At 31.9% G+C, this 14,823-nt stretch overlaps 1 protein-coding gene and 1 pseudogene across 1 annotated transcript in view; one reads left to right on the forward strand and one right to left on the reverse strand.

The window, feature by feature from the left end:
- LOC104759465 overlaps positions 370–14,823 on the reverse strand; it is a 35,652-nt pseudogene continuing 21,198 nt past the window's right edge.
- The window catches only part of LOC104759464 (ABC transporter B family member 14), a 5,431-nt gene continuing 843 nt past the window's right edge, over positions 10,236–14,823 (forward strand). The window contains exons 1-9 of the mRNA XM_010482386.2: positions 10,236–10,575; positions 10,672–10,726; positions 10,824–10,999; positions 11,080–11,280; positions 11,479–11,738; positions 11,817–12,357; positions 12,486–13,251; positions 13,334–13,575; positions 13,655–14,821. Coding sequence (XP_010480688.1) covers positions 10,297–10,575; positions 10,672–10,726; positions 10,824–10,999; positions 11,080–11,280; positions 11,479–11,738; positions 11,817–12,357; positions 12,486–13,251; positions 13,334–13,575; positions 13,655–14,821 — 3,687 coding nt within the window. The 5' untranslated portion in view covers positions 10,236–10,296. The remainder of the gene's footprint in view (positions 10,576–10,671; positions 10,727–10,823; positions 11,000–11,079; positions 11,281–11,478; positions 11,739–11,816; positions 12,358–12,485; positions 13,252–13,333; positions 13,576–13,654; positions 14,822–14,823) is intronic.

A 14,823-nucleotide genomic window follows, 5' to 3' on the forward strand; every position in this document is an offset into this window, starting at 1 on the left:
CTCAGCTCCTTCGAAAATTGTTTATATACAAAAATTTGAAACGGAAACAAACAAGCGATTACTTCCACAATCCTTCGACTGTTATATCTTAAATTTGCTTATGATTGTGACAATTTGTTATACATATTGTAAAGGGTCCAAAAGATCGCTTGTGTTGCTTACTAATGCACCATCTTGAATATTATGGCACCCTTTAAACCATCATATTCATACTACGCAATTAAAACTCTTATCATATCACCGAAAATCCATAACATCTAATTTTGGTATATGCTAGACAAGTAAAAGTAACCCAAAACTAATAACAAGTTCATATATTATTTAAATGAAAATCTATATCACTTACCCACTCTCTACTTGGTTTTCTTCTCAATCACCACCACCGCAACCACCACCGCCACAACCACCACCGCCACAACCACCGCCACCATAATCAGTACCACCCCCAATACTATCACTACCACCATTATCACCACCACAAACATCACCACCACCAACATTATCACCAGCACCACAATCAGCACCACGAACACTATCAACACCACCATCACTATAACTGCCACAACCACCACGACCGAAATAGTAATATGAATCGTAGTAGTAGTAAGAGTTGCCTCCGTCATTTCCTTTGCGTGTATATTCTCTCATGTTCCCTCCCTTTTTACTATTCGGATAGACGAACTTATCAAGGCGGGACACATCGTGTTTTGCTCCAGCATCCCTATACATCTCCATCAACACCTTGTTCGCTGAGTCTTTAGACTTTATATCAACTACAAGTTCTGTTCTACGCAGCATCTCTATCGCTTTCTTACTTAAACCACCATTTAAATAAGCCTTTGCAATGCTTATCCCCGTTTGCCAGGCCAATGAGAATGGTGGGTCGTCTTCAACTTCTAACTCCATCAGTAACTTGTCCACTGCCTCCACGTCGGGTACACTTGTGTGTCACTAAAATGCACATATCTTTCCGGTCAAGGGTCCTGAGAGAACTTAATGATGAGTGACCTTCCTAGAGGAGATTGTCGAAAGTGTGCGAGTGAGGACAAAACACATGAAAATATTATTTGTTGATTTGTAGGGTCGGTAAACAAGTTTTTAAAGCCTCCCAGACGTAACAAACCGGCCATCAAATATAAGTGGATCCACGGACCGAAAATAGATGTAGGGCCCACTTAGGAATGTGGGCCCATGGACTGAGAGTGGATATGGGCTCACTAAGTAAGGTGGCGGTTGAGGTGTTACAGAGACAGAGGCTACATCATGATGTGTCAAAGATACTTCTACGAATACATTAGAAAATTTAACATTAGTTACTATCAAAAGATTTTGTGACGTTAGAAATTTTTTTTACTTTCATTGGTTGTCGGAACAAGCCATTTTGAGATAGCAAAAAGACGTGAACAAGTTCACTCCACACAGGAGGAGGATAAAGCCGAGGTTTTCTCTATGGTGGAGAAGGTTGGACGCAAGGTTATCTCCCCAAGGAAGGAAGGTGAAGCAGGTTGGAAGCAAAATTATCTCCCCAAGGGAGGAAGGCGGAGCCAAAGTTCTCTCTACAGTGGAGGAGGTTGGACGCAAGGTTCTAATCCATAAGGGATGAGGGCGAAGCCGAGGTTTTCTCCATCGTGGTCATACATTATTGTGATGATACCTCATTGATTAGTATATTATATAATATATTTTTTATTCAAAATGTTTTTTAAGGCAACAATTTTAATAATTAAATAACTATGCAAAAGTGAATGTAAAATAGTTGGCTTAATGTGTTCATATAGGCATTTTCTAGGTGGTGATAAATAATATATTTGTAACATAAAGTATATTTAGGTGTAAAAAAATACACTTTTAATAGTAACACATATAAAAGTTTTGTAAATGGATATAAACCAGTGTATTATAACAAAAATAAAATTTATAAATAACATACAACAAATTTTAATATACTTTTATTAAATTTAAGTTAATTTATAAAACTTTAAACCCGCACATCGGGCGGGTCCTCATCTAGTAAATAAATAAAATATGGGGAAGAAAGTTTTAATCAACTCAGTAAATCTTAGTGGATTAAATATGTAAATTGTCTTTCATTTTATTCTTTTTAATTAATTCACTAATTCTAAAATCTGAACCAGAAAACAATATCCATTGATTTTAAAATTTATGTATATATATACATTTTTGTCAGCTTTGTTCCATAAAAATCTAAAAGAAAAAAAGTTAATCTCAACGACTTGCAAAAATAGTTGGCACGTCTGTTGCAAACTTTGATTGTAAACTAATATTAACGGAGGCTGATCGGAAACTGTACTTCGGCTTTTGAACAACGAGGGTATAGAGTCGTTGGGGTGAGTTATACAAATTTGCTGAATTTATTAATTAATAACCTACTCAAAATAGACTAGTCCAGTTCCAGTATAGTTGATACAGTTGAAGCCAAAAATTTAAAGACGGAAACCTATGTGCATTATACTTGTTTGTGTAGACTCCGATTGGAACTGTTATTTCCGACAGTACACTTGTAACAACGATGCTATCACTTGGTTGTTCTATAATTCTGAAAAATGAAAGTCTTATTAATTACATTATTAGAGGTCTTAATTAATTATGCAAAATAAAAAGAAAAGCTCTAGCTAGATCATGATTAGGAAGAAAACTCCCTTTCATTTTGCATCAAGTACGACTGATCTAAAAGCTAAAAGCTTACTTTTTTTTTAAAGGGAAATCCCACTTTCACTTTGAAACAAAATAAAAACCAAACAACAAACTATAATGTATGCGGCAGACTGATTAGCTTATAACAAACAAATAAGGTTACAATATTTTGCAGCTAGTTAAGACTCATTAATATATATTATAGTTACTAACAAATAGTCACTACAATGTCACAAACTGTCACTCATATATTCGTAAAAAATAATACCAAATTTATGACGACTACATAATAGTCATAACATCGTCGTAATTGCTACGTTTACGATTGTGGTTACCATTTCGTCACTAATTGTGACAATATTTGGTCATGATTTATTTCATGACAATATTTTGACAAACTAACTACGAATTTGTGACAGATAAAAATGGTCACAAAATCATAACAAAAATTGTCACAGATTTATGACGAATATTTTTCATCTCTAAGTTCATCATAATAATTCAATTTTTTGTAGAGACCATAAGAGGTAATAACAACATCATATCAAAAATTGAACAAAAACAGAACGAAAAAAAGACAGTTACAAATGAATCATTTTTGTATAGAAATCACGTTCCTTCTTACTAAAGTTCAATTTTCTCAACTCAATAGTCTTGAGAAGTAAAAATATTATACTTTCTCCGTCAAGCATTGAATCTAATGATTGAATTTAGAGTTAAAAGTCATACAAAACTTTAATAAAAATATAAAAGAATCAACGGAAATAAACTAACCTTTTATTCTCCTTAGGATCATTGTTTTTAGGATTGCTGAAAGTAAATGGTTTTCTTCTACCTAATTCTCCTTTATCGGAATTTTTATCTTGTTTATAAACATGTCATAGGTAGAAAATGGATGAAGTTTCAGAAATGATATCCTCCATTAGGTCGTTCTGTCACTATAAGAGCTATCTTTCCAAGACCTTGATCATCAGCCAGAAGTCCTCCATAACAATGACAGTCAGTTGAATCTTTCTCTAACATCCATGATAATGCAATCCGCTGTCCATATATTCAGTCAGTTGCTTCTTTCTCTAACATCCACACTAATCGCAGTTGTTGTTGGCATTTATTCAGCTTGGTATTATTATACCGATTTAGAATAATATTTTTATAGTATTACTTAATTATGTTAAGGTAATGACAATTCTAATGGACAGTTAGTAAGGACATCTCCAACCAGAGCCGTCGCACAACATATTGGGGCCACAAGCCCAAAACAATTGTAAAGCTGATTCTTTTAGTGGACCATAGAAAGAAAAAAAAAATTTGTAAAAATAGGTGGTGCCATGGGTCAAACACTAGAACTCAAACACTTTAATGTTCATATTTACCACCACACTAACGACACTTTTCTGAAATTTGAGGCCGAAATATATCATATAATTTTCGGGCTGCAAGCACATGCTTCATCAGCTTGTGCTTGGGGACAGCTCTGTCTCCAACCCACCTCTATATTTGCTTTTTAACTCTATTTTAGAGTAAAATCTACTCCAACCCATCTCTATTTCTACCTCTATAATAGAGATCTCTATTTTTTCCTCTATAATAGAGTTGAACTTTTTTAATTATAAAATGGTCCTTGAACTTTTAACCTTTTTATATTTATGATCAAAATAAAAAAATATATATATTTAAATAGTTTAATAATAATTTAATGACCTGCCCATGTTTTAGTCCGAAGTATCTTGCGATTGGATCAGTCACTTGGATCCTTGGAAGCTAACAAAACCCATAAATAAAATATATATTTAAATAGTTTAATAATAATTTAATTTGTATATTAATAGGATAATTGATTATAAAGTTAAATTTGACTAATTTTAATATTTTGGTTTAAAAATTTTAAAGGTTTTTGTATAGAAAAATTTTAAAGGTTTTTGTATAGAAAAACATTTTTAAAATTTGAGACTATTATTTGCAAAAAAAAATTTATATAAAATCTTATTAAATATAAATCATATATATAAAAGTAGAGTTTCACTCTCTCCTTATTGGTCCACTTGGCAATGCAATTTTAACAAAAAAATATTAATACACAAATTTAAAAACAATTAATTTTCACATTTAACTCACATAATATAAAACTGAAATCTCTATAGCTTCTCCCTATAAATTATGCATTAATTTTATTTCTCCACTAAGTTGTATTGATCAATTGTATTAAAACAAAACAATAAATTAGAATTGTAACTCTCATTTTTCTAAGTGTAATTTTTCATCATTTCTCTTCCTATAAATACTCATTATCTTATTCTCTTAGTCTATCACTCTTTCATTCTCTCATCTTCTTCCACTACTCTCAAATCTCTTTTTTGTTTTGTTTTGTATTTTTTTTGTTATTGTTGTTGTATGGGTTATAAAAAATCAAATCAAATATCATTGTAAAAGCTTAGTTTTAGAGTTTGTATGATATGTATATCTTATATATTTATTTTAATCTTTTAAAATGTTTATCTCCATTTTCTATTTTATATTAACATCTTATAAGTCATTATTTTCATACTTCCTTACAATATTCACCACACAATAAGATCATAAAGTTGAAATGATCCATATGTAATTATCTATTATGTCTCTGGTTATCTCACATATTCATGTATCATTTTAAATAATTTATAAAGATCAATATAATATTTAAAGATCAATATAATTATCCATTTATCCATTTATAAAGACTATTTTGTTTTGTGATCCAATTGTTAAATCTGCAGAGATCAATATAATATATTTTTTTTTTATGATTTGAGGTTTTTGAAAACAAAAAGAACATAATTAAACAATTGGTTTTTTGTGTCTTTAATCAAAATAAAAAATGATCCAAAAAACAAAACATATTCAACTGGAACTTAAATATAAAAATAAAATATAATTTTAAAAATATCATTTCACTAAATTCTCTAAAGATGAAACCATTAGTATGAAATCTAGCACTATAAATTAAATTGATGAGTGAAAACCAAAAAAAATATAAGTTATCCTTGGGATTTTAAAAATTATTGAGATTGAAGAATTCATATAATTTTATAAGAAAACTAATTTAGTTTGTCACTTAAAAAGTAATATTTTTTATTTTGAAATATTATGTGTAAGTGTTGAGTTTATATCAACAAACAACCAAATCATGTGAATTTTGATTCAGCCACTTGGTATTCCTTTTATTTTAGGTTATAAAAAATTAAAATATTTATTTATAATTAAAGACATGTAACTCCATTTAACTCAAATGTAACTCCTATCCAATAATTGTACATTAATTCATTCCTCCTACTAACTTATTATCTTTCAAGAGAAATTATTTTTGGTTAAATTTTAATATTTTTTATTTATTTTGGTTGGCTAAACTTATATTCATATTTTGGTTGGCTAAATTAATATATTTCTCATGTAAAATTATTGTTTATAATATATTTCTCATTTCAAAGTTTAAAGCAATATATCATATATATAAAAGTAAGGTTTTGGTCTCTCCTTATTGGTTGATTTTCATTTAATGTTTTCTAATTTTTTTTTATTTTTTTATTTGCTTTCTAATTGCTTTAAACAATATTTAAGATCCAATAAACACAATACATTTAACTCACACATTAAAATAAAATTATAACTGAAAATAAAATAAATTATGCATTAATCATATTCTACCACTCAATTTTATTCAAACACAATAAATTACTATTGTAACTCCATAGTTCTAAATGTAACTTCCATCATTTCTTATCATATAAATAAGCATTCTCTCAATCTATCATTCTCTCATATTGACATTCTTTTATTATCTCATTTTCACATTCTCTCATTCTTTTCTACAATACCTCAAATCAATTTTCGTTTTTTTTTTGTTATTTTTGATTTCTTACTTTTGTTGTATGGGTTGTAAAAAAAAATGAAATATCATTATAAATTGTTAATGCTAAATTTTAATATACAGACTACATGATATATATTTTACATTGTTCTTATTTTAAAAGATTTATCTCCTTTATCTAATTTGGATTATTATCTTATAAGTAATTATTCTCTCTTCCTCTTCCACCAATATCAAATGTTGTTATATCTCATATGTGTTGTAAGAGTTTGATTCTATATTTTAATTTAGAAAGTATTATATATATATAGATATTACATTGTTCTATTTTTTAAAGATTCATCTCCATTATCTAATTTGGATTACCATCTTATAGTAAACATTCTCTCCTCCTCTCCTACCAATATCAAATGTTGTTATATCTCATATGTGTTGTAACTTGTAAGAGTTTGATTCTATATTTTAATGTAGAAAGTATTATATATATTTAACATTGTTTTCAATTTTTATTTTATTTATATAAAAAAATATTTCTTTTATATTTCTTGCCTTTCTAATCTATTCATTTTTTTTTTTTAAATTTGCATAGTTAAATTTAAATTCACATATGTTGGTTTTAACAAAACAATCAACTTTATTTGAGAATTAGATGTTCCTATTCATTTTTAAACGATCAATGTGTAACATATAAGCATTTTGTCTTGCAATCACAAGTTCCATTTCCATTGCTTAACTCCATGGTTAAACTATAATATATGTTGTCCTATTTGTAGGAATAACAACATACTTATTTAATTTATTTAAAAGAGCAGATGATTAAACGAAATAAACATTTCTCCAAATTTTATAATTCAATCAGTGAGTGTACTTATTACTTTGAAAAACTTTTACATTGAAGTTCATAAAATCATATAAGAAAACTAAAATACTATATCACTTCAAATTTGGAAGGAAACACTTGGTATTCCTTTTTAAAAAAGTCAAGACACATATAAAAATTTATTAATATTTAACTCACTTTAAATACATTAAAGGTCATTTAACTCAAAAATAACTTCTATCCAATAATTTCATACATTCCTCCCACAAATAAAATATATATATATATATATATATATATATGTTCAAGATTGTATTTAAATATTACATAATTTTTTAGTTAGCTAAATTTATAGTCACATATATACAATATATATACATAAGAATTTATATTACTTATTAACACTATAATTCGACCCATTATTTGCTTAACTCAATATTGGTTTCAAAGCCAACTAAAGAAAAACAGAAACAAACTTATTGATATTAGACCAAAACATAGACATACAAACATAATCACTTACACGGAAGATATTTAAAAAAAAAAAACTTATTATTGCAACATCAACGTATGAAGGGTTTACATAAGCAGTTAATTAGAAAATATATAATACGATAAATGTATTGGAAACAATATCAGTCAATGATAAAATTAGATCCTCAAAAGCAAGAAACAACATCTTCATAATTCATAAAAAATAAACGCCACAATTATACACATCTGAACGAAATGGTATAAACATAGAGTGTATAAATAAAAGTGACGGCAAAGCCCGTATATACCTAATTAAAACGAAATAATACAAAAAAGAAAACGAAAAAGACCAAAAAAAACAAAAAAGTGCCAACTACACCACAACCCACGCGTTGCGTGGGGAAGCACCTAGTAACTTAAATATGTTAGTTTTTATTCATATCATAGTATTATTTTTAATACAACAAAGACTAATTATTTAATATTCTGGTAAATTACTTCCGGATCCACCAACATCCCTAAAAATTTTAAATAATATCATAATTTTATGAAAGTTTCACAAATACTAAAATAAATGGGTTAGTTTGCAACTTTTATAAGTAAAAGGTATTAATAGTAAAATAAAAAAGGAATCTCTACAGAATATTCTTTTTTGAGGAAAAAAAATAAAAAATAGAGGTATACATTGGAGCAAAAGTTTTAAATAAAATTTTAAATAATATCATAATTCCGGATCCACCAACATCCCTAAAATTTTAAATAATATCATAATTTTATGAAAGTTTCACAAATACTAAAATAAATGGGTTAGTTTGCAACTTTTATAAGTAAAAGGTATTAATAGTAAAATAAAAAAGGAATCTCTGCAAAATATTCTTTTTTGAGAAAAAAAAAAATAAAAAATAGAGGTATACATTGGAGCAAAAGTTACCTCTATTATAGAGTTCCTCTATTTTAGAAGTAAAAATAGGGAATACTATTGGAGATGATCTAAATAGAGAACTAGTCGTCATCAATTAATTTAGCCAACTACATATATTGGTAAGATTTTTTTTTTAAGATCCACCAACTATGCTTAGATCAAGAAATTCATTGTTATTTTAAAACGGCTAATGATACAGTTTCAAACTCTCATGAAGTCAATACTAACTATTATAAAATTATTTCTATGAAATTACGGAAGAGCTGAATAGTGAGGTGTCCATGAGAATATAGAGATGTCATCAATGAGAGTTTAATATAAAAGCATTAATTATTTCTATGATTAATGTAACAATCCCCATTCCTGCCCGCTCTATCAAGAAATATAAAAGTTTGATGAATTTATCAACGACGTTGGGGCTTCTGCAGTGAAGAAAATACAGAAAAAAATTGTTCGACGTTATCATTTTATGATATTGCATGCCATCTTTATAATCCCGTTTATATTTTGTATTTCTTTTCCTTTTAGATTGAAATTCTATTTTTTTTCTCCAACTAGTATTTTATTTTCATGGCTACACTTTACTTTAGCAATTTGGAAATTATTTATATACGAGGAGAAAGTCACAAAAGTTTGATCAATCAATGAAAATATACCTCGGAGCTAACCTATATCTGGTAATCCTCTTCTTCGATGGAAACCTTTTGTCGCCAAGGTTTGTTGTAATGCCATGCTACGTAAGTGATCACTAAGGCTTTTATTTTCTAGATATGTATATAAATTTTCTGTACATCTTTAATATTTGTGGGAAAGTAATGAACAAGCCCATTAAAAGAACATGTGAGACAGTGAGAGTTGAATTTGGGATGCACTGGTGGTGGATTTGGATTGCCGCAACAGTAGTTAAAAGATCTGTGGTCCCTGAAATTGATGTTAACTCGTGGCTTGAAACACTGTATAATAATATCTGTACATTTATGATTATGCATGTATATAATGACTAAGTTTTCCACGTCAAAAATAGAAGAACCGATCGACGTATAGCTAATAATTAAAATATATATATTTTAGTGTCAATGTTTTAATAATAATACATTACCAAAAATCGATGTTCGAGGACTCGAGGTGATCACATGGAGCTGAACCATAAATGAAATCAAGTTACAAGTAATAACTTACACTCTTGTAAACAAAAGTAGGATTATTGTACTCACAAAGAAGCTTTGTTTTAAAAATACTCGCGAGTCAGAGTCGTATAAAAAGAAACTTAAAACTATAAACATATAGTAAGTATGAACTTGTTATGACTGCATAATAAATGTATACAGTTTCTAAAAAAGATACGACGAACCCCTTATGGTCCACTTACGGCCGGGGCGGATCTGGCTTTTACTGAGTTGTCAAAAATTAGTTAGAAAGATGGTGATATTAAATGAGCGAGGGAAGTGAACTTAGTTTATATTTCCCATGCATTTTAGTACCCTTTTTTTTTTTGCCACATGCCAAACACTTCTAAATCCCTTCTCTGCTCATCTACGCTCCCAAGTTTCTCTCTGTTTCTAGTCACTGCGTTAAGTCGCAATGGATAACATAGAACCATCCTCTAATGGATATATTCAGGGTGAGACGACGGAAACAAAGATGGAGGAGAAGAAAAAGATGAAGAAGGAATCAGTTTCATTGATGGGCTTGTTTGGTGCAGCAGATCATGTTGATTGTTTTTTGATGTTCCTAGGCGGTTTAGGCACTTGTATTCATGGCGGTACGCTTCCACTCTTCTTCGTGTTCTTCGGTGGAATGCTAGATTCTCTTGGAAGTCTTTCTACAGATCCTAAAGCCATATCTTCCCGCGTTTCACAGGTTTCTTCAGAATTAATTAACCGCTAATATTCTCTCTTTCTCTCCCTCTTGAATTTTGCTTTACACTTTTATTATTATTTTTTTTTCTTGTTCAAGAATGCTCTGTACTTGGTCTACCTAGGATTGTTCAATTTGGTATCAGCATGGATCGGTACGTGTCTAGCTACGTTGATCTGTTTTTTTTTTGTTTCTTATAATGGTACTAAAAACTGTTTTTCATATTTTAAATTGAAATGGTTTATTGGCAGGAGTTGCTTGCTGGATGCAAACAGGGGAAAGACAAACAGCACGATTGCGTATAAATTATCTCAAATCAATCTTAGCAAAAGATATTACTTTCTTCGATACGGAAACTAGAGATTCAAACTTCATATACCACATCTCAAGCGACGCAATCTTGGTTCAAGATGCAATTGGCGATAAGGTAACCCTTTTTAATAATTATAAGGACGAAAAAAAAACTTTGTAACTAGATGAAATGTTTTCTTGTTTTCTTTTTTTCAGACTGGCCATGTTTTGCGGTACTTATGTCAGTTCATTGCGGGATTTGTGATTGGTTTTTTGTCGGTATGGCAGCTAACGTTGCTCACGTTAGGAGTGGTTCCATTGATAGCAGTTGCAGGAGGAGGCTATGCTATAGTCATGTCTACAATTTCAGAGAAGAGTGAAACTGCTTATGCTGATGCAGGAAAAGTTGCGGAAGAGGTTTGTTTTAAAAACTAATATATGTGTTTACGTGTGAAAGAAGTTTTCACTAAAGAAAAGGAACCATAATAACTTTTCAGTTTTTTTCACAAAATATGTTTGTATGCCATGCTAAAAAATGAGAAATCAAAGCAAACATATTAAAATATCAGGATCCTTTTTTTATTCGGTTCTAAACACAATTCTATGGATTATCAGGTCATGTCACAGGTGAGAACAGTGTATGCATTTGTAGGAGAAGAGAAAGCTGTAAAATCTTACTCAAATTCTCTCAAGAAAGCTTTAAAACTCAGTAAAAAGAGCGGTTTTGCTAAAGGTTTAGGAGTTGGATTAACATATAGCCTCTTGTTCTTTGCTTGGGCATTGCTTTTTTGGTATGCAAGTCTTCTTGTACGCCACGGCAAAACCAGCGGAGCAAAAGCCTTCACAACAATCCTCAATGTCATTTACAGTGGATTGTAAGTTCAAAACATCCCAGAGTTTTTCTTGATATATCATCAACTTGCATTATACATATCATTTTCTTACAATTGCAGTGCCTTAGGTCAAGCTGTGCCTAGCTTATCTGCAATTTCCAAAGGCAGAGTTGCTGCTGCAAATATTTTTAGAATGATAGGAAACAACAATTTTGAAAGCTCTGAAAGATTAGACAATGGGACAACATTGGAAAATGTAGCTGGGAAAATTGAATTTCATCAAGTATCTTTTGCATACCCTTCCAGACCAAACATGGTTTTTGATAATCTTAGTTTCACAATATGTCCATGCAAGACTTTTGCATTTGTCGGTCCTAGTGGTTCAGGGAAAAGCACAATCATATCAATGGTGCAACGGTTCTATGAACCTAACTCAGGGGAGATTCTACTGGATGGAAATGACATCAAGAGCCTGAAGCTGAAATGGTTGAGAGAACAGATGGGATTAGTGAGTCAAGAACCAGCATTATTCGCCACAACCATAGCTTCCAACATTCTTCTTGGTAAAGAGAATGCAAGTATGGTTCAGATTGTAGAAGCTGCAAAAGCAGCCAACGCAGATTCTTTCATTAAATCATTACCTAATGGTTACAGTACTCAGGTAAATTATCTGTCTTTTCATAATCATTACCTAATGGTTACAGTACTCAGGTAAATTATCTAATTTTTCATAACCATATCTTCTCATATTTTTTCTTTATTTAATTATTGGTCGAACCATTCATATAGGTTGGAGAAGGAGGGACTCAACTCTCAGGAGGACAAAAACAGAGGATTGCAATTGCTCGAGCAGTTCTAAGAAATCCAAAGATATTACTTTTAGATGAAGCAACAAGCGCTCTTGATGCCGAATCAGAGAAGATTGTTCAGCAAGCACTTGACACTGTCATGGAAAAAAGAACTACAATCGTCGTTGCACATAGATTATCCACCATACGAAATGTTGACAAGATTCTTGTATTGAGAGATGGTCAGGTTATGGAAACCGGAAGCCACTCAGAACTGATATCAAGAGGAGGACATTATGCAACTCTTGTGAAATGTCAAGACACAGAACCTCAAGAAAACTTGAGATCAGTCATGTCTGAATCTTGTAGATCTCAAGCTGGATCTTTTAGCTCAAGAAGGACTTCTAGCTTTAGGGAAGACCACGAGAAGACTGATAAAAATTCAAATGGTGGAGATATAAGTTCGTCTTCAATGATATGGGAACTTATAAAGCTGAACGCTCCAGAATGGCTTTATGCATTACTTGGCTCAATTGGTGCAGTTTTTGCTGGATCACTACCGGCATTGTTCTCCATGGGGCTTGCTTATGTGTTAACCACGTTTTATTCACCTTTTCCTAGTCTGATCAAGCACGAAGTCGAAAAGGTAATTATTATCTTTGTTGGAACTGGAATATTAACAACTCCTATATATCTCCTCCAACATTACTTCTATACACTTATGGGAGAGCGTCTTACTTCTAGGGTTCGCTTATCCTTGTTCTCAGGTAAACAAAAACATTTTAAACTTCTTTGTTTTTAGATCGATTTGAATACATACGTTTATATATCTTGTTACAATAATTTCAGCGATTCTTTTGAATGAGATTGGGTGGTTTGATCTGGACGAGAACAACACTGGCTCACTCACTTCAATCTTATCTGCTGATGCAACTTTGGTGAGGAGTGCTATAGCGGATCGTCTCTCGACAATAGTCCAGAACATATCTCTTACAGTCACAGCCTTAGCACTTGCTTTTTTCTACAGTTGGCGTGTTGCAGCCGTAGTAACTGCTTGTTTCCCTCTTCTCATTGCCGCTTCACTTACTGAGGTAACTCAAAACCAAAGATCCTGTTTCAACCATATTTTGAATTTTGAAACCAAATAAGCTTACACGTTGTGTTTCACAGCAATTGTTTCTAAAAGGCTTTGGAGGAGATTACACAAGGGCTTACTCTAGAGCAACTTCATTGGCGCGTGAAGCGATTGTGAATATAAGAACTGTAGCTGCGTTTGGTGCTGAAAAGCAAATCTCAGAACAGTTTACTTGTGAGCTAAGCAAACCCACCAAGAATGCCTTACTCAAAGGTCATATCTCTGGATTTGGATACGGTTTATCTCAATGTCTTGCCTACTGTTCCTACGCACTTGGTCTCTGGTACATTTCAGTTTTGATTCAGCGGAAGGAGACAAACTTTGAGGATAGTATCAAATCTTTCATGGTATTGCTCGTTACAGCTTACTCGGTAGCAGAAACGCTTGCGTTGACCCCAGATATCGTGAAGGGCACTCAAGCACTCGGTTCTGTTTTTAGGGTACTACATAGAGAGAGTGAAATACCCCCAGACCAGCCAAACTCAAGATTGGTCTCTCAGGTCAAAGGAGATATAGAGTTTAGAAACGTGAGCTTTGCGTATCCAACGAGACCTGAAATCGCCATTTTCCAAAATCTTAATCTCCGGGTTTCAGCTGGGAAGAGTCTTGCTGTCGTCGGACCTAGTGGTTCAGGAAAAAGCACAGTGATCGGACTCATCATGAGATTCTACGATACGACAAGCGGAAAACTTTGTATCGATGGGCAAGATATTAAAACTATAAACCTACGTAGCTTGCGCAAGAAGATAGCGTTAGTCCAGCAAGAACCAGCTCTGTTTTCAACAACAATACACGAAAACATCAAGTATGGGAACGAGAACGCGTCGGAGGCAGAGATCATTGAAGCCGCAAAAGCCGCGAATGCGCACGAGTTCATAATCAAGATGGAAGAAGGATACAAGACGCACGTGGGTGATAAGGGAGTGCAGTTATCAGGTGGTCAGAAACAAAGAGTGGCTATCGCGAGGGCAGTTTTAAAGGATCCTTCAATGCTTCTCCTTGATGAGGCAACGAGTGCTTTGGACACGAGCTCAGAGAAACTGGTCCAGGAGGCACTAGAGAAGCTGATGAAGGGACGAACAACGGTGTTAGTGGCTCACAGGCTCTCAACTATAAGAAAAGCAGACATGATTGTTGTGTTGCATAAGGGAAGAGTTGTGGAGAAAGGAAGTCATAGAGAGCTTGTTTCCAAATCTGATGGGGT

The sequence above is a fragment of the Camelina sativa genome, chromosome 17 (assembly GCF_000633955.1).
Source record: "Camelina sativa cultivar DH55 chromosome 17, Cs, whole genome shotgun sequence".
NCBI classification, from domain to species: Eukaryota; Viridiplantae; Streptophyta; class Magnoliopsida; order Brassicales; family Brassicaceae; genus Camelina; species Camelina sativa.